This window comes from Salvelinus sp. IW2-2015, linkage group LG15 (assembly GCF_002910315.2).
Source record: "Salvelinus sp. IW2-2015 linkage group LG15, ASM291031v2, whole genome shotgun sequence".
NCBI classification, from domain to species: domain Eukaryota; kingdom Metazoa; phylum Chordata; class Actinopteri; order Salmoniformes; family Salmonidae; genus Salvelinus; species Salvelinus sp. IW2-2015.
Genome location: NC_036855.1, coordinates 50,851,932 through 50,871,319, shown reverse-complemented (window position 1 = coordinate 50,871,319; position 19,388 = coordinate 50,851,932). Strand labels below are relative to the sequence as shown.

The 19,388-nt window shown below is 41.5% G+C and overlaps 1 protein-coding gene across 2 annotated transcripts in view; it reads left to right on the top strand.

Annotated features, from left to right (window-relative positions):
* Window positions 1-2,608: 2,608 nt before the first annotated feature.
* Window positions 2,609-19,388, top strand: part of LOC111974094 (leucine zipper protein 2-like) — a 185,317-nt gene continuing 168,537 nt past the window's right edge. For both annotated transcript variants that reach the window (XM_024001659.3, XM_024001658.3), the window contains exon 1: window positions 2,609-2,760. In XM_024001659.3, coding sequence (XP_023857427.1) covers window positions 2,699-2,760 — 62 coding nt within the window. In that variant the 5' untranslated portion in view covers window positions 2,609-2,698. The remainder of the gene's footprint in view (window positions 2,761-19,388) is intronic.

Sequence of the window (19,388 nt, the reverse complement as noted above, 5' to 3'; positions counted from 1 at the left end):
AGGCCAAAAAGATCAMCAATGACAACAACCACCCGAGCCACTGCCTGTTCACCCCGCTATCATTCAGAAGGCAAGGTCAGTACAGATGCATCAAAGCTGGGAGTCTCTGCTAGAGACTGAAAAACAGCTTCTATCTRAAGGCCATCAGACTGTTAAATAGCAATTCCTAGCACATTAGAGGCTGCTTCCCTATATACATAGACTTGAAATCACTGGCCACTTTGATAATGGAACACTAGTCACTTTAATAATGTTTACATATTTTGCATTACTCATCTCATATGTACAGTATATACAGTATTCTATCCTATTCTACTGCATCTTAGTCTATGCCGCTCTGACATTGCTCATCCAAATATTTATATATTCTTAATTCCATTCCTTTACTGTCACGACTTCCGCCGAAGTTGGTGCCTCTCCTTGTTCGGGCGACGTTCGGCGCTCGTCGTCATCGGCTTTCRAGCTGCCACCGATCCATGTTTTTTTCTCCATTTGTTATGTCTTTATTGTACACCTGGTTCCCATTACATTATTATTATTTTCCCTATTTAACCCTCTGGTTCTCATTATGTTGTGTGCTTGATTGTTCTTGGTTTGTGTTAGTCTTTTGTGTTAGGGTTTGTGATCCCTGCGTGGATTTATTTCCTGATTATTTTTCCCGAGTAAAGTTRGTTATTTTASTCAGTTCTGTGTCCTGCGCCTGACTCCGTTCTCACCTCTGCACAACTAACACCTGACATTTACTTTAGATTGTGTGTATTGTTCGATATTACTTGTTAGATATTACTTTACTGTTGGAGCTAGAAACACAAGCATGGGTCAGGGCAGGCAGAATGGTCAAAACCGGGAAAACTAGAAAACGGGAACTATAGAAAAGACAGGAGCAAGGGGAAAAACGCTGGTAGGCTTGACTAACAAAACGAATTGGCAACAGACAAACAGAGAACACGTGTATAAATACACAGGGGATAATGAGGGGAGATGAGAGACACCTGGTGGGGGGTGGAGACAAGCACAAAGATAGGCGAAACAGATCAGGGTGTGACATTTACAATGATAGTAATGAAGTAATTATAAATAACATACAATTAACTCTTCGGCATTGCATTAATTTTCCCATAATAATGCCCGAAACAGGTTCACTCTCACTACCATTGGGACGTCCGCTTTCTGGCTGATAAGCTACATAATTGAGACGGATTATGGTGCCTCTTTTAGGTCACTCTCCGGTCACCAAAGCATGCCGAGGTCCAAAGCTCTCATTGAGAACTGGTCACTGTGTTTCCATGCATGGGGTTTGGACTAATTAGACCCCAATAAATGGGCGGAAGTCCTASAGAACGAGGTGTAGGTTACTACCCCGTGCACAATGGACTCCAAACTCTTTTAAATCCTTAATGGAAATCATTTATCATGCCTATGGCGTATGACCTCCACCTTTTTGTGTTGTCGTGTTGAATATTCTGCCCGTATTTCACACCGCTCTATGCCTAATTTAAAACATGCACAAAATCCTCTACATCATGTTGAAGAGCACCCATCTCACTAAATCTTTGATGAGGTCAAACAGACAGCCCAAACAATCTGAAGAAAGGTGTGAAACAGGGTTGAAGGAATGATACATTTATCACTTGATKWTTCCATCCCCCCTTTCTATCAAAAAGCCCCTTAAACTCAAGACCATTTGTTTGTAGCATTTACAGGTGTAATATTCAGCATGCTGATTAATACGAATACATTCCATTATGGATGAATCACAGAGGCTGCTGGTGAACCCTGTGTTTGTTATGCTGGTGACCCTGTTGCTCCCATCCTCGCATAACTGCTCCTGTAGTCCCTTAGAGTGCAGGCAATAATAGGTGCTGAGTGAAAGGCGAAGGAGCTGCATTGCCAGGGATTCTTCAAGCCACAATGAGGAAGAATGCCTCTCAGCTCTCACCACCAGTGGCAGCCCACTGGGCAAAAACTGGTTGACTCAATATTGTTTCCACGTAATTTCAACAACAACAAAAAATGTGATGACGTTTGGATTTGCAAAAAGTCCTCAACATAAGGGAATTCATAAGGGATTTTTTTCCTACCAACTTTTAAACTAAATCCAAAGTCATAGTAATATTTCTTTGTTGATTTCATGTTGAATTCCCCTATAGTGAACTCAGCCAAATGTAAATCAAAAATAGACATTGAACTGAAGTCTGTGTAGCCAGAAATACTGAGGAGTATTTTTGTAAAAAATAATGTATTTTTGTTTTGTTTTTGCTAAATCTAATTGGGTGGCCCTGGTAGGGACTGGCTCCCTAGTGGGTGTGCCAGCGTCCACCGAGGCCCACCCYTGCCTACGCCCCTGCTATGCTCAGTGGGAGCTGCTCTCATCTCTCCAGTCTGATTCTGCCAGTCTTACCCCCCCCCCCCCCCCCCACCCCCATTCATTTCCTCATTAATAAGTCTGTCTGTGTCACTGTGTTATTTAAAGCCAGAGATCCTCCCTTGCTCTGTTAGAGTCACTGGGTTGCATCTGTCTGCTTCTCTCTGTGTGTGTGTTTGTGTGTGTGTGTGTGTGTGTGTGCGTGCGTGCCTAAGTGAGTGCGCGCAGGCAAGCGATCGAGCCAGTGAGTGAGCAAGCGAGAGAGAGAGAAAGGGAAAAAGAAAGCAATCGAGAGGGAGAGAGCGAATCGGAGTGCGAGTGCAAGACAAAGCTATGAAATTAATCCGAGCTATATGCCTCCTGCTTCTTTGTCCAGCTTTGAGCCTCAACACCAGGTAAATCGAAAATATGAATGGTCTATTATTCTTACTTCACCTTCAATAATTCTGAAAGAAAGGGGGAGGTTGAATGCACAATGGCTAATCATAGAAGATACTAATCTTTAGCTCCGGCCGGTCCTGCGAAATAGGTTAGGCAGCCTGGGTTCTGGCGGGAGAGGCATGTGTGCGGAGCATGATGTTCTGAGGCAGTAGACTGAAGGCAAAATAATGCTTTATCTGTTGAACTATTCTCTGTGTTAAACTGAAAGAGATATGTCTTTGGTGGTGAAATTCACTGGCTAAAAATGCCTTGGAATTGTTCACTGGGATTTGGGGCAGGTCTTGTCTCCTGCTTGCTGGAAAGGAGCAAGTTAAGTCAGAGAAGGAACTAAAGAAGGAACTGGGCTACCCAGAATATTGCAATTTCTTGAGAGAGAGCGTGTGTGTGTGTGCAGAATAATGCATTGAGGGGAATAGTAGGAGGAGGAGGGGGTGGAGGAGAGGCGAGAGAAATGGAGAGATGAGGCGACATGCAGTGAGGAGGGAGGTTTTAATGATTAATTAAACCATTGATAAAATCATTCCTCTTTCAAACGAGTGCCTGAACACTACTCCCATTACTGGGGTCTTTGTGAAAGAAAAGCCAAGGTTGTCAGAGAGTCTTAAATATGGCTTAAAGACAGATACACATAATTAAACTTGGACTCCTCTCATTGCAGTTTTGTCTACTTTGACCTGATGGAATTTTAGCTTGGGTTGGTAGACCTCTCTACAAGTGTGTTCCTAAGTGATGAATGTAGTGGCAGAAGATGTGTGCACAGAGACAATCAATGCATTGGCACATTTTGCAGAGCCCCTGAGAGATTTGAATAAGCTAATTTGATGATGCTGGAGATTCCGTTGAAAGCACAGTTTATATTGGATTATGAATATGTTGATGAATGTTCGAAGTTTGGATTGTGTTTTACGAAGTTGAATGAGATACACTACATGACCAAAAGAATGTGGACACCTGTTCTACATCTCATTCCAAAATCATGGGCATTAATATGGAGTTGGTCCCTCCACTCTTATGGGAAGGCTTTCCACTAGATGTTGGAACATTGCTGCAGGGACTTGCTTCCGTTCAGCCACAAGAGCATTAGTGAGGTCGGGCACTGATGTTGGGCGATTAGGTCTGGCTCGCAGTCGGCGTTCCAATTCATCCCAAAGTTGTTCGATGGGGTTGAGGTCAGGGCTCTGTGCAGGCCAGTCAAGTTCTTCAACTCTGATCTCGACAAACCATTTCTGTATGGACCTCGCTTTGTGCATGGGGGCACTGACTTGCCTAGGTTAAATAAAGGTTAAATAAAAAATAAAATWAAAAATCATACTGAAAGTGGAAAGGGCCTTCCCCAATCTGTTGCCACAAAGTTGAGAGCACAGAATCGTCTATAATATCATTGTATACTGTAGCGTTAAGATTTCCCTTCACTGGAACTAATGGGCCTAGCCCGAACTGTGAAAAACAGCCCCAGACCATTATTCCTCCTCCACCAATCTTTACAGTTGGCACTATCCATTGGGGCATTTAGCGTTTTCCTTGTTGGAAAGAGTCTTCTATGACAGTGCCACGTTGAAAGTCACTGAGCTCTTCAGTAAGGCCATTCTACTGCCAATGTTTGTCTATGGAGATTGCATGGCGGTGTGCTCGATTTTATACCCCTGTCAGAAACGGGTGTAGCTGAAATAGCTGAATCCACCAATTTGAAGCGGTGTCCACATACTTTTGTATATATAGTGATATATAGTGTAAATGACCCCAATGAGACACTTGAAGTCATGATTGAGTGACTGACTAGCTGCTTAATTGATAGATTTTGCTAATAATTTATATGTAACAAGTGGCATTAATGTGTCAGAGGCTCAACTGATGTGTTAAGCTTATAATGATATTTATAAAGATATACAGTTGAAGTCTTAAGTTTAAATACACCTTAGCCAAATACATTTAAACTCAGTTTTTCACAGTTCCTGACATTTAGTACMAGTAAAAATTCCCTGTCTTAGGTCAGTTAGGGTCACCACTTTATTTTAAGAATGTGAAATGTCAGAATAATAGTAGAGAGAATGACTTGTTTCAGCTTTTATTTCTTTCATCACATCCCCAGTGGGTCAGAAGTTTACATACACTCAATTAGTATTTGGTAGCATTGCCTTTAAATTGTTTTAACCTGGGTCAAACCTTTCGGGTAGCCTTCCACAAGCTTCCCACAATAAGTTGGGGTGAATTTTGTCCCATTCCTCCTGACAGAGCTGGTGTAACTGAGTCAGGTTTGAAGGCCTCCTTGCTTGCACACACTTTTTCAGTTCTGCCCACAAATGTTCTATAGGATTGAGGTCAGGGCTTTGTGATGGCCACTCCAATACCTTGACTTTGTTGTCCTTAAGCCATTTTGCACACTTTGGAAGTATGCTTGGGGTCATTGTCCATTTGGAAGACCCATTTGCGACCAAGCTTTAATTCCTGACTGATGTCTTTGAGATGTTGCTTCAATATAGCCACATCAATTTTCCTCCCTCAAGATGCCATCTATTTTTGTGAAGCGCACCAGTACCTCCTGCAGCAAAGCACCCCACAAACATATGCTGCCACCCTGTGCTTCAGGGTTGGGATGGTGTTTTCGGCTTGCAAGCCTCCCTTTTTCCTTCAAACATAACGATGGTCATTATGGCCAAACAGTTCTATTTTTGTTTCACCAGACCAGAGTCCCCATGTGCAGTTGCAAACCGTAGTCTGGCTTTTTATGGCGGTTTTGGAGCAGTGGCTTCTTCCTTGCTGAGTGGCCTGTCAGGTTATGTCGATATAGGACTCGTTTTACTGTGGATATAGATACTTTTGTACTGTTTCCTCCAGCATTTTCACAAGGTCTTTGCAGTTGTTCTGGGATTGATTTGCACTTTTCGCACCAAAGTAGGTTCATCTCTAGGAGACGGAACGCGTCTCCTTCCTGAGCGGTATGACGTCTGCGTGGTCCCATGGTGTTTATACTTTGGTACTATTGTTTTACAGATGAACGTGGTACTTTTAGCTGTTTGGAAATTGCTCCCAGGATGAACCAGACTTGTGAAAGTCTATACATTTTTTTCTGAGGTCTTGGCTGATTTCTTTTGATTTTCCCATGATGTCAAGCAAAGAGGCACTGAGTTTGAAGGTAGTTCTTGAAATACATCCACAGGTATACCTCCAATTGGAGTGAAATTATGTCAATTAGCCTATCAGAAGCTTCTAAAGCCATGACATCATTTTCTGGAATTTTACAAGCTGTTTAAAGGCACAGTCAATTTAGTGTATGTAGACATCTGACCCACTGGAATTGTGATACAGTGAATTATAAGTGAAACAATCTGTCTGTAAACAATTGTTGGAAAAATGATTTGTGTCATGCACAAGGTATATATCCTAACCGACTTTCCAAAACTATAGTTTGTTAACAAGACATTTGTGGAGTGCTTGAAAAACGAGTTTTAATGACTCCAACCTAAGTGTATGTAAACTTCCGACTTCAACTGTGTCTATATACTGTATATGGCTAGGGACGGACTGGGACCAGAAATCGGCCTTGCCAGCCCATTTTTTCCCTCGAGGCCCTGACACCATGCCCTTTTCTTCCCTTGAGAGTCCTCCATAATTGGCCAAATAATGACAATTTTGCGCAAAAGCCCCAATTTTGACAGGCACACTCTGCTCAAGATGAAGCCCATCTGGGATTTGCCAGAACTATCCTATGGCCAGTCCATTTCTGTATATGGCTCTGACCTAGACTAATTCAGTGGTCCCTAAGCAGGTATCACTACAAGACAAATCTGMCCGTGTCTAGACTTTGCAGTTCATGCAGCTTTAGTATTTTGATCATAGAGTTCTGATCATGGAATTCTGAACGCATCTATCTACACCTACGTTGTGCATCCGGATTCCCTTTACCCACGCTATATTCAATTTCCAGTATGCATTCTACAAATGGTGGAATAGATGCACAACAATAATAACACAATAACAACTGATGACACCAGCTAAATACTGTTGCCAGCTAGCCAGCTAACCTCTGTAGCAAGCCAGGAAGCTAGCAAGCAACGCTAAAGGGATTACAAACGGGTTAGCATAATGGTTTTTGTAAATATTTGAGGCCAGTAAGCATGTTCCTCACACTCTAGGAACGTATTTCCTCCAAATGTTATAATGGAAAGATGCCTCTCGGTCCCAAAACACACGTTTCCTGGAGACTTGTGGTAGGAGTGCTGATGATGTCAGCTACTGAATGCGCTTTCAGTAGCCTGATTGCGTCCAGACTGAGGAGAAATCCGCAAACAAAGCTTCCCAGACCACCTCCTGAAGTGGTCAGCCCGATCTGAACACAATCAGACCACGAAGCCACTTTTGTGAGTCTAGACCTGTCTTTTCAATGCTATCTTTGTATTCTGAAAGCAGAAGTCAAACGCAAGTGTCAAGTGTGGACACAACCTCTGAATAAACCTATCTCAATATGCTGAGTAATGGTACCAGAGGAATTATATTCTGGTTGCTAAATGACATGAAAGGTGTCATGTTCACTTTTTGGTTTATAAAATGAATTGAAGTACATTGATGTGTGCATGAAGTACTATGTTGTAGCATTCTATTATAGAGTAAACAAAGGCAAAAATCGTAATAATGTTTTCATGAAGGTCCTTATTGCTAAACCTCCCKACAAACAAACAACACTAGTGGATTTCTTATGATCAAATACATCCAGACCAGTTGCTTATGCAGCTTTACTGACCTCTAATTGCTACTTTTACCAAGAAGTACACTACTGCTGCTMGAGAGGATGTGGTTCATACAAGTGTTTCACACTATAAGTATACAGTAGTGTCCTGCTGAGATTGAAGCTATCCTAATATGGACATCATAGGGTTAATCATGTCCTGACCAGGACTACAGTTTGTATGTGTGTCAGTAACATACACTATATGTTTAGTCTTTAGCCCCAAACGTGGTCCAAGTGGCCCACACAGGATCGGTACATCTAAACATCACACCTGCGGGACAGGTACAGGATGGCAACAACAACTGCCCGAGTTACACCAGGAACGCACAATCCCTCCATCAGTGCTCAGACTGTCCGCAATAGGCTGAGAGAGGCTGGACTGAGGGCTTGTAGGCCTAGGGCCATTCCTAGGGCGAAGACCATTCCTCCCAGTACGGCAGGTCCTCACCAGACATCACRGGCAACAACGTCGCCTATGGGCACAGACCCACCGTCGCTGGACCAGACAGGACTGGCAAAAAGTGCTCTTCACTGACGAGTCGCGGTTTTGTCTCACCAGGGTTGATAGTCAGATTTGCGTTTATCGTCGAAGGAATGAGCGTAACACCGAGGCCTGTACTCTGGAGAGGGATCGATTTGGAGGTGGAGGGTCCGTCATGATCTGGGGCGATGTGTCACAGCGTCATCGGACTGAGCTTATTGTCATTGCAGGCAATCTCAACGCTGTGCGTTACAGGGAAGACATCCTCCTCCCTCATGTGGTACCCTTCCTGCAGGCTCATCCTGACATGACCCTCCAACATGACAATGCCACCAGCCATACTGCTCGTTCTGTGCYTGATTTCCTGCAAGACAGGAATGTCAGTGTTCTGCCATGGCCAGCGAAGAGCCCGGATCTCAATCCCATTGAGCACGTCTGGGACCTTTTGGATCGGAGTGTGAGGGCTAGGGCCATTCCTCCCAGAAATGTCCGGGAACTTGCAGGTGCTTGGTGGAAAAGTGGGGTAACATCTCACAACAAGAACTGGCAAATCTGGTGCAGTCCATGAGGAGGAGATGCACTGCAGTACTTAATGCAGCTGGTGGCCACACCAGATACTGACTGTTACTTTTGATTTTGACCCCCCCCCCTTTGTTCAGGGACACATTATTCCATTTCTGTTAMTCACATGTCTGTGGAACTTGTTCAGTTTATGTCTCAGTCGTTGAATCTTGTTATGTTCATACAAATATTTACACATGTTAAGTTTGCTGAAAATAAACGCAGTTGACAGTGAGAGGACGTTTCTTTTTTTGCTGAGTTCACATTCTCAGATTTAAAAACAACAAAGCGGCCATCCCACCAGTTGTTTTGTTATACACCTGAGGGATGTGGCTAGGGAAATGTAACCCCTCTCAATTTCATAGGCAGTGGTCTAGATGGAAGAACTGACAGTCCATGACACCCAATAAATAGTTTTAACAGCTATACATTGTTTACACACTTGTTTTAGAAAAAAGCAAGTTCTAATTTTAATTAATCGGTATCAAGAATTGAAATGACCACTGAAAATCCTAAAAGTTTCCCGAAGCTTCCCTCCCAGAATGTAGCTTTAAGATTTCTGGTGGGCAACCACCTATAACACAATCTTTTTTTCTAGATAGAATTATATGAGAGTACTTTGGATATCTCAACGATTCTATGGAGCTGAGTGATTGGTTGATGTCAAAACGGGCACATAATTGACCAGAGAGAAAGTAACTGTATAGAATTGATTGGGGGAAATTCAACCCACTTTTGCCACACTTCCTCATTGCATCTGATTAGGCTTAGAGTACTGTGGCGGTTTCTGAGTATGTGTTTGTGTGTATTTGTGTGTGTGTGAGTGGATGTGCACACATGAGCGCCTGTAGCTGCTCAATACTCACTACAATGCAGTCTAGCCTATTCGCCATTCATGTCTTTGTAAAGTCTCTTTTATGGGATTTTCACAAATGTTCTTTATTATTGACACTAACTTTGATGTTTCCTACCTAGGCAACCATGTCTGGTAAATGCCGGTGTCCATTGGGACCTCCATAACATTAAACATTTAGCGACTGGCCCGCAATTAAAGACTGCCAAAATCCTTGGATGATACTGTACATATCACAAAGACAGGGCCTGCATTGCTTAGCCTCTTCACATCTGGCTGTAAATACTAAACATATTGCATTTTAAATTCTTTCTTTGATGTTGGATGGGGTCGGGCATTAAAGAGGAACGCGGTTTATGACTGAGATTAACAATGGGAGCCTGGCAATAACTGTAATAGCCTGATAATACATGCTAATATCCAGGAGGGTCATCTTGCTGAAAGGTGATGGGGAATTGAATAGGTCCTTTTGTAATGAGAGCATCATCACCTAGCAGCTATACATGACAGTCGGTGGCTACTCAACTGATGGGTATCAGAAGGTTCCCATTGAAATGATGGACTACATTTCTAATTTGACAAGATACAGTATTTCCTGTGGATAAGAAATGTAATCTTTCTGTATCTCTGAAAAATTTTAATCTTTCCGAGAATAACTCCAATTTGCCCGTCATTAATCCCCAAAGCCCTCGATGGCCGTTTAACCATGACAGATTCCTCCATATTGTTGGAGCGCGTCATACTTATTGAGATCATATAACGGAGATAAATCTTATTTAACAAAAAAGTTTGACTATAATATTCTGTTTAGGCCTGCTTGTCTTTGGTTTACAACTTATTTCATAACTAATTGTTTTCCCACTGTATGTGTTCCATACGTCATGTTCATGGCTAACAGCAAGCATTTACTCTCTAAAGCAGTGTTTCCAAAACCTATCCTTGATTACCTCCCCCAGCTAGCTCTACTTATTTATACAAAGTTCGAACCTATCTGGAATTGTGCTATAGATAATCAATTGTATTATATAGGTACCTATTAAGTAATTTAATAAAACAATCACATTTTACGACTTATAAGAAACAATCCCTTCTTGCAACATGGTAAAGAATCAACCCCKAAAATGTTATTTTGTTTCTTTAAATGCTTGAAATGTTAACTTGCGTATGGGTTTTGTTCGAATTGGGCCCTTTGATCGAATCGGCTCTTTTGTGTAGTTCTAAGCAATGTTTGACAGAGAAGAAAAGCAGTGATTGACTAGACCAGAGGGTCAAGTGCAGGGCATCCTGGGAATTAGACTGAACTACTGATAGTGGCAAGATGGTAATGATAATAATTATATGCATTGATGGACTGTGCATGATTGGCCGGGTGTAATGACCAAAGAGATCATCTCGTCTCATCCACCGCTATTGTTTAGCACCTGAGGTATTGAAAGGTAAATGTGAGTGTAGTGGTGCTTGCTAGCTTGCACTTTGTCTATCATCAGGAAGCGGCTTTGGCTCCTCTGCCAAGTAGTTAAGTTGGCTCTTTGTGATTACGGAGTGAAGGGTCCATCATTATTTTAATTAAATGCTCGGCTTGATTTATAACACAAGCATTTGGGAGACTGGTTTGTTGGATTGACATCTTGCTCAAACACTCATGTATTTTGCACAGTAGCTATTTGGGACAACAGTGGACGTTTTCAGGTGGTTGGTCATGGTGACAAATGAATTCTTAAAAGTCTAAGCCGTTGAGGGGAGGAGGGGGGGTTCTTAGTTGACATAATTAATTGTTTTAAGCTCATACCATGGATCATTTTTCTATTTGATTTGGAATTTTAGGACCTCTTTAGGTAGAAAAAATATTAAATATTACATTTACGGAATTTCATGGGGATTTTTTTATTATGTTACTTACACAAGGGTTCTTCAGTTGTCCCCATAGGAGAACCCTTTTTGGTTCCGGGTAGAATCCTCTGTAGAAAGGTTTAGAGGTCGGCCGATTAATCGGAATGGCCGATTAATTAGGGCCGATTTCAAGTTTTCATAACAATCGGAAATCGGTATTATTGGACACCGATTTTTATTTATTAATTACATTTTTTACACCTTTATTTAACTAGGCAAGTCAGTTAAGAACATGTTCTTATTTTCAATGATGGCCTAGGAACGGTGGGTTGACTGCCTTGTTCAGGGGCAGAACAACAGATTTTTACCTTGTCAGCTCGGGGATTCAATCTTGCAACCTTACAGTTAACTAGTCCAACGCTCTAACCACCTGCCTCTCATTGCACTCCACGAGGAGCCTGCCTGTTACGCGAATGCAGTAAGAAGCCAAGGTAAGTTGCTAGCTAGCATTAAACTTATCTTATAAAAATAACTATAACTATAATCACTAGTTAACTACACATGGTTGATGATATTACTAGTTTATCTAGTGTGTCCTGCGTTGCATATAATCGATGTGGTGCGCATTCGCGGAAAAAGGACTGTCGTTGCTCCAACGTGTACCTAACCATAAACATCAATGCCTTTCTTAAAATCAATACACAGAAGTATATATTTTTAAACCTGCATATTTAGCTAAAAGAAATCCAGGTTAGCAGGCAATATTAACCAGGTGAAATTGTGTCACTTCTCTTGTGTTCATTGCATGAAGAGTCAGGGTATATGCGATAATAAAAAACGTTTTGTTTTCGAAATGATAGTTTCCGGATTCGACCATATTAATGACCAAAGGCTCGTATTTCTTTGTGTTATTATGTTATAATTAAGTCTATGATTTGATATTTGATAGAGCAGTCTGACTGAGCGATGGTAGGCAGTAGCAGGCTCGTAAGCATTCATTCAAACAGCACTTTTGTGTGTTTTGCCAGCAGCTCTTCACTGTGCTTCAAGCATTGCGCTGTTTATGACTTCAAGCCTATCAACTCCCGAGATTAGGCTGGTGTAACCGATGTGAAATGGTTAGCTAGTTAGCGGGGTGCGCGCTAATAGCATTTCAAACGTCACTCGCTCTGAGACTTGGAGTAGTTGTTCCCCTTGCTCTGCATGGGTAACGCTGCTTCAAGGGTGGCTGTTGTCGATGTGTTCCTCTTTTCGAAGCCCATGTAGGAGCGATGAGAGGGACGGAAGCTATACTGTTACACTGGCAATACAAAGTGCCTATATGAACATCCAATAGTCAAAGGTATATGAAATACAAATGGTATAGAGAGAAATAGTCCTATAAATACTATATTAACTACAACCTAAAACCTCTTACCTTGGAATACTGAAGTCTCATGTTAAAAGGAATCACCAGCTTTCATATGTTCTCATGTTTCTGAGCAAGGAACTTAAACGGTATCTTTTTTACATGGCACATATTGCATTTTTACTTTCTTCTCCAACACTTTGTTTTTGCATTATTTAAACCAAATTGAACATGTTTCATTATTTATTTGGGCTAAATTGATTTTATTGATGTATTATATTAAGTTAAAATATGTGTTCATTCAGTATTGTTGTAATTGTCATTATTACAAATATATATTTTTTTAATCGGCCAATTAATCGGTATCGGCTTTTTTCGGTCCTCCAATAATCGGTATCGGCGTAGAAAAATCATAGTTGTAGACCTCTAGAAAGGTTTCTACCTTTCTTTTCTAAGACTGACACACCGGTGCGTCAATAGACTAGGGTTTACGCGCTGAAGGAAGACTACCGTTAAGTAACAGCTTGCGCAGGGTGTGTGTGTCTGTTGTGTGGTGTGTGGGGGGGGGGGGGGCATAAGCAGATGATAGTGGAACTGCATTTCAAGTGGGAGGGGCCTGGTCATAGGCAAATTACAGTGAAATCATAATCATAACAATATTTGTTATGTTTGCATGGATTAAACAATTATGTTTAATAATCATAACATTATAATAACGATCATATTATTTATGAAAAAGAAAAAAATATCCAGAGTAAAAAACAATACAATTATAACTCAAACAGCACATTTCCATAAGAAAAACACATTTCTTATGTTTTTAGTAGTTGGATATTGCCATACGGCAAAAATCCCAAAATTACACGTGCATTTTTTTTCTCCAAAAATGTAATTTGGGGCATTTTAAATGAGGAAAACTTTTTTGCATGGTTCTATTATAATGCATGCAGTAGAGGGTTAATTCGATTGAAGATTGCCTCCATGATTAGATTTTTAATGCGCCTCCATTACCATTGTAAACAAAGCCCGAGTGCTTTTAACCCCATGCCACAGCTTGAGACGGCCAGCCTGATTTTTTTTTCTTGTCGTCATATGATTTCATAAATGCAGAGGCAGGGTAGGTRTCGAGCCCCGAGATGAGAAAAATGACATTTGTGTAAGACGGTAATGTCCTTATAGTGTGAGGCAAGATGTGAATGATAATTGAAATTCAAAGACACGGGGTAATTGGTGTGCCATGGGAACCACATTGGCCACATGACAGTAATGAAGTGGGCCACAATAAATAGAACCTTTGGTAGCTCCCGTCCAATGAGAAATTAATTAGAGGACGCCATGACACTGTCATTTGGTATTCAAGGCCATACTTGGCATAACACACCAAGTTTGTTTGCGCCCAATCTTCTTGCAAGACATTTGATATGACCGCTTCTTTGTTACTCAAATAAAGTTACAGTGAATAACTCCTTTGGTCTTCGTCTAGTTCCGGGAAACGAGAAGTTTGCCCGTCAAATGTTATTTGCATCTGCTTTTGCGTCTAAGATATCCTTAATGATGTTTTCTTGTGAGCTCGATGTTGAAGTATGGATGTGAACTATACAGAAGTGCCAAGCAGGCTTTATTACTGAAGGTGTAAACAAAGATCAATACACATTATAGAGCAGGATTGTCCTCTCCATGCTGCTGCTGAGTGTAATAACATAGTAATGGGATTTTAAGGGTCAAATAAATAAATAAGTCAGAGGATTTTCTATTGGGAGAGATGGAAGCAAGCAGGCAAAAAGGGGGGAAAGAATATGCAGGGAGCTTTTCCTCGAAGTCAGTGAATGGTGCATTCAAAATGTAATGTTGGAAGAGCCCTGCTCAAGGAGAATATTGCTAATGTCAAGCTTTGCTTCAAATTAAATCCTGGCAAAACAAAGCTATGCAAAAGAGGGGAATGATTCATTTTAAACATGTTGGCTGGAGTTCTACTGTTATCTATTGCCAGGGAAGGAAAGTTGTGACATATGCCGAGTGGGACTGGCAAATAGTATTTTTTTTGTATTCTTTAGAACGTTCATAACAATGGCGTGGCTATGGCAAAAGTTTGATACGTTAAGCGTGGCCAGGTTTGTGCAGTTTGCCGGGAATACAAAAAAAAAAATCTTCACATTTGCTTATTTTTTAGAATTTTGTTCGTAGACGTTCTTATCCAGAGCGACTTACAGTAGTGAGTGTATACATTTCCGTACTGGTCCCCAATGGGAATCGATCCCACAACCCTGGTGTTGCAAGCACGATGCTCTACCAACTGAGCCACACGGGACCTTTTTCTGGTTTAAAGCCAATTTCTGGTAAATCTGCACATTTTGCCATGGGACAGACACAACATTTTACAGTTTTAAGGATAGTTTCCTGCAATTCTATACATTTTGCCATGGGGCTGTTTTTTTAAATGTAGTTTTAAAGCAAAGTTCCTGCAATTCTACACATTTTGCCATGGGGCTGTTTTTTWAAATGTAGATTTAAAGCAAAGTTCCTGCAATTCTACACATTTTGCCATGGTACTGCGACCAAAAATGCATTTTTAAAGCTAATTTCCTGCAATTATACATATTTTGCCATGGCTTTTGACATGTTTTTATGCTAGCTGAATGACTCGAACATTATAACAAAATCAATGCCAGACTGTCTAGTTTTTAATTTGGTTATTGTTAGTTCTCAAAGATGATCTTATAAAAAAAWATATAGCTCCATTTTCATTTCTGCATACATTTATATTAGTTGTTTAAGTTTACACTGAAAACGTTCGCCTCGTACCTACTACCGCAGCACAGCCAGGCGAAAGCAGTCGCATAACAGGCCCTCTCATGTACAGTTACTTCAATATACCCTTAAAATGTGTAGTGAAAGTTAAGACAGTCTGTTTCATAGTTTTAGCTGTCAAAATAGAAGATAATATATTTATAAGTATAACCACGTCATGGCTGTCATATTTGACGAGCAGGTGACTTTGAAAGAACGACTCCCACCCCGTTGTGCTTGCACGGTGGGAGTATTCAGACAGCCTTGACTCCTTCAAGACACTGTTACATGTCTTTGTCTGTTAGAGTACGTCGCTCAGATCGCTCAGGTCTCATGGCAGCGTACAAAGACCACAGGGGCGAGTGACTACACAGGCAGGTCGTTGGTTGTTTTTAGTCTAACATCAATCAACCCATCAGTGTCACTCCCGAGGCCCCGCGAGGGTGAATGCACTTTCTGACATTCGGCGTGATGCTTAATGTCATTCCAGTGTGTCAAATCCTGAAGGGCAAAGCTGTGTTATGGAGACTGTGTGTTTTGCATATGTTTATATATTAATTACAAAAACTGCTTTCAGTAAAATATTTAGAGTCGGCAGTAGCTGAAAAAGACAGTAAATTCAAAGGAGCACATCTTTTTTAAACGTTTGGAGTTTGTAGACCTCAAGGATCTGAGTAGACGTGTCAAGCGTCAATATGCAGAAACGACAGAGAAATGATGAGAGATGGAATCCCAATATAATGCATGACATGGTCTGATCAACTCTATGCCACCCCTGTAATTACTATTCTTATCATTATTGGATTGTTACACGTTTGGGAATAGTTCAAATATAGCCCACAGGTTACACGATGGTCCCGATCAAATATCATACAACATACAAAGATGGATATTTCGGTAATCACTACTCCACTGGTTTTTATCTACCCTTTAATCATGACAGTACGGCAGCATCCTACAGTATCATATCTGACTTATCTGAAGGATGATCTTGTCTCCCACTCCCTGGGTTCTGCATCTATTTATTCTCCCTTTTTCTCTTTTGGCTTTCTAATGGCCCATGATTGGTACCCTATGGACAAACCAAAGTGCTCAGAGGCATTACTCACAAATGATTAGAGGGATCGGAGTGTGTGGAGAGAGATGGGTCTGGGCATGAACAAAAGAGCGGAATCATAAATAATACAGCTTAGAATTAAAGCAGAGTGTTTTTATAGTATCGTTTTTTCCTCCTTCATCCTGTATTTATTCATTTATTATCGCCAGCTACGTATCTCTGATTCTGACTATTCGCCTCTGAATGATGGGGGGAAATAACAGTTGTTTCCCACCCAGACCACACCCCAGATGGATTTGGTACCACTAGGGCGGACGTATCATGAGATCTATATCTGGGAACAAAGGCAAGTGGCAAGCTCAGTAGCGGGTGGGAGATGTACTGTTAATGTTGAAGGACAAACAAAAACCGTCTCACTCCATGCAAGAGCGAAAACTCAAATAACAGAATAGATTTTATGGGTCACATTTAGTCACGACAGACAGCTTCCTTTTTCATTTCCTGCCTTGTATTAACCCTTCGCTATTCTCTCTCTCTCTCTCTCTCTCTCTCTCTCTCTCTCTCTCTCTCTCTCTCTCTCTCTCTCTCTCTCTCTCTCTCTCTCTCTCCTCCACTGAGCATACACACGCTGCCAGTGCCCTGCATTCATTTTCAGGCAACATTATATTAGCTCTTTTCCTCTGGTAGGGCTACATACATTTGAATCCTTTATCAGCCACCTGCACACCTCTGCCAACGTTTGGATGGATTCTGTTATTTTTATCTAATCTCTTCTCCCTAAGCTTATTCGGTGTCTGGGATCCGTCTTGGCTGACAAGTACTGGTTCCATTTGAGTCCCTATCTCCCGTGTTTCCCGCCGGTGTTTTGCCATGACACCTGACTCCTGATAAGTGCATCCTCCTGTGTGTTTGGAGAGGGAGTGTTTTGCATGGGATACCTGCGCAAATGAAATGGATAAACCATTCAATGATGCTGTGGAGGTAGTTTATCTTTGGCGGCGGCCATGTTTTTTATCTTTATTACAATGTGCCTTCATGCCCGGCGGAGAATTCAGCAATATGCTGGCGCTTCAGATACCATGCCTATTATATTCCCTGCAAATTGAGTATTGGATTAATGGAATGGTGAAGAGGCAGCAATGTTTCTTAATTATGCAAGGCCCAGCCTCAAGATTCTATTTCCTACACAACAACATTCTCATGGGGACCGTTCGAAAACCTTATCGATTGTACGATCTTCATTTAGGCAAACTGAATAGGTTCAAGTTAAGTACTTCGGGGAATGCCACAGAAGGGGGTAAAAAAACGGAGGCCATTGGTATTTGCCACACATTTGTGGCATCCTTGAATTCTATGTGCAAGTTTTACCGAAATCTGGGCTAATGGGAAGTCATTGAGGCGAATCATAGCTTGGTAATAGTACTTTGGAGATAATTTGTGATGTGTCCAAGAAAAGCGTTGGATGTTGGCGGGCAAAAAAGCCATGTGTGCACACGCCTGCTCGCGTGTTTGTGTGCGTGTGCACTGAACCCCGCCACTGGGCTGAGGGGTGGTGAGAGGGTGTTATGTTGCTGAAGTCCACCTCCTCCCATTTGCCTGTCTGTCAGAAGGCTTGCTTGGCTGCGCTCCACACCCTGACGGTGTTGACAAAATGACAGGATGGAGCATACTCCAGTGAATGTCAATTTGGCATGCAAGCACTGTTTCCCAGGGAGCATAGAGGCTCCCTACTCTGCCAGACCTGCAGTGATGCTATGTGTAGAGAGAGCAATGCAGGCTGCAGGCGCTGTGGACCTGTGGGACACAGCGCACACGCACGCACAGAGAGAGAGAGGAACACACACAGAGGAACACATTCTCAAATGATTAGCTATGTAATTTGCAGTGATTCTGAAGATTGAATGTTATTAGCTCAGCTAGGCCTCCACAGTTCAGCCAACAAAGGAACGTAGGACGGGTGCTCAACAACAATATCAGGAATAAAAAATAGGGCTTACCCAGGAAACTGGTCCATGTTAACTATTGACACAGCACTTTGGGATTCTGCAGCTTCCTATAAAACATTTTCGGGAGGTAGCCTAGTCGAATGTTCTGATTTGACATGGAGGATTAGCGAAGCTTTCTAATGTGTTTATAATCTTTTAATCTTTATAATAGGGGGCACATTATGAATATGGATGCTTTTTATGAATAAATGTTGTTGGAATCGGAGACTGTTGGGGTTACCGGGTAGAATGACAAGTAAAGAACTAGATCATCGAAGAACTAGATCATCCTTAATCCTGTATGCAATCACTTTAAGTGGATGGAGTTGGTTTAACAGTGCTTGTCCTTAAATGTTTGTCTATCGAGTCACCACACAATCTGCTTGAGTATCCTGGTTAGCTAAGTAGCCATTTTGCTTACAAGTGTGTGGATTTGAAAGTTTGACAAATGACCCGGTAGGGTGGAGGTAGAGCAACATTTTGGATACTTGGGTTCTGTTCTGGTTCCGTCCCAATATCCATACATACACTGCCGTTCAAAAGTTTGGGGTCACTTAGAAATGTCCTTGTTTTTGAAAGAAAAGCAATTTTTGCATAAAAAAAAAAAAAAAACATCAAATTGATCAGAAATACGGTGTAGACATTGTTAATGTTGTAAATGACTATTGTAGCTGGAAACGGCTGATTTTTAATGGAATATCTACATAGGCGTACAGAGGCCCATTATCAGCAACCATCACTCCTGTGTTCCAATGGCACGTTGTGTTAGCTAATTTTAAAAGGATAATTGATCATTAGAAAACCCTTTTGCAATTATGTTAGCACAGCTGAATATTGTTGTCCTGATTAAAGAAGCAATAAAACGGGCCTTCTTTAGACTAGTTGAGTATCTGGAGCATCAGCATTTGTGGGTTCAATTACAGGCTRAAAATGGCCAGAAACAAAGCACTTTCT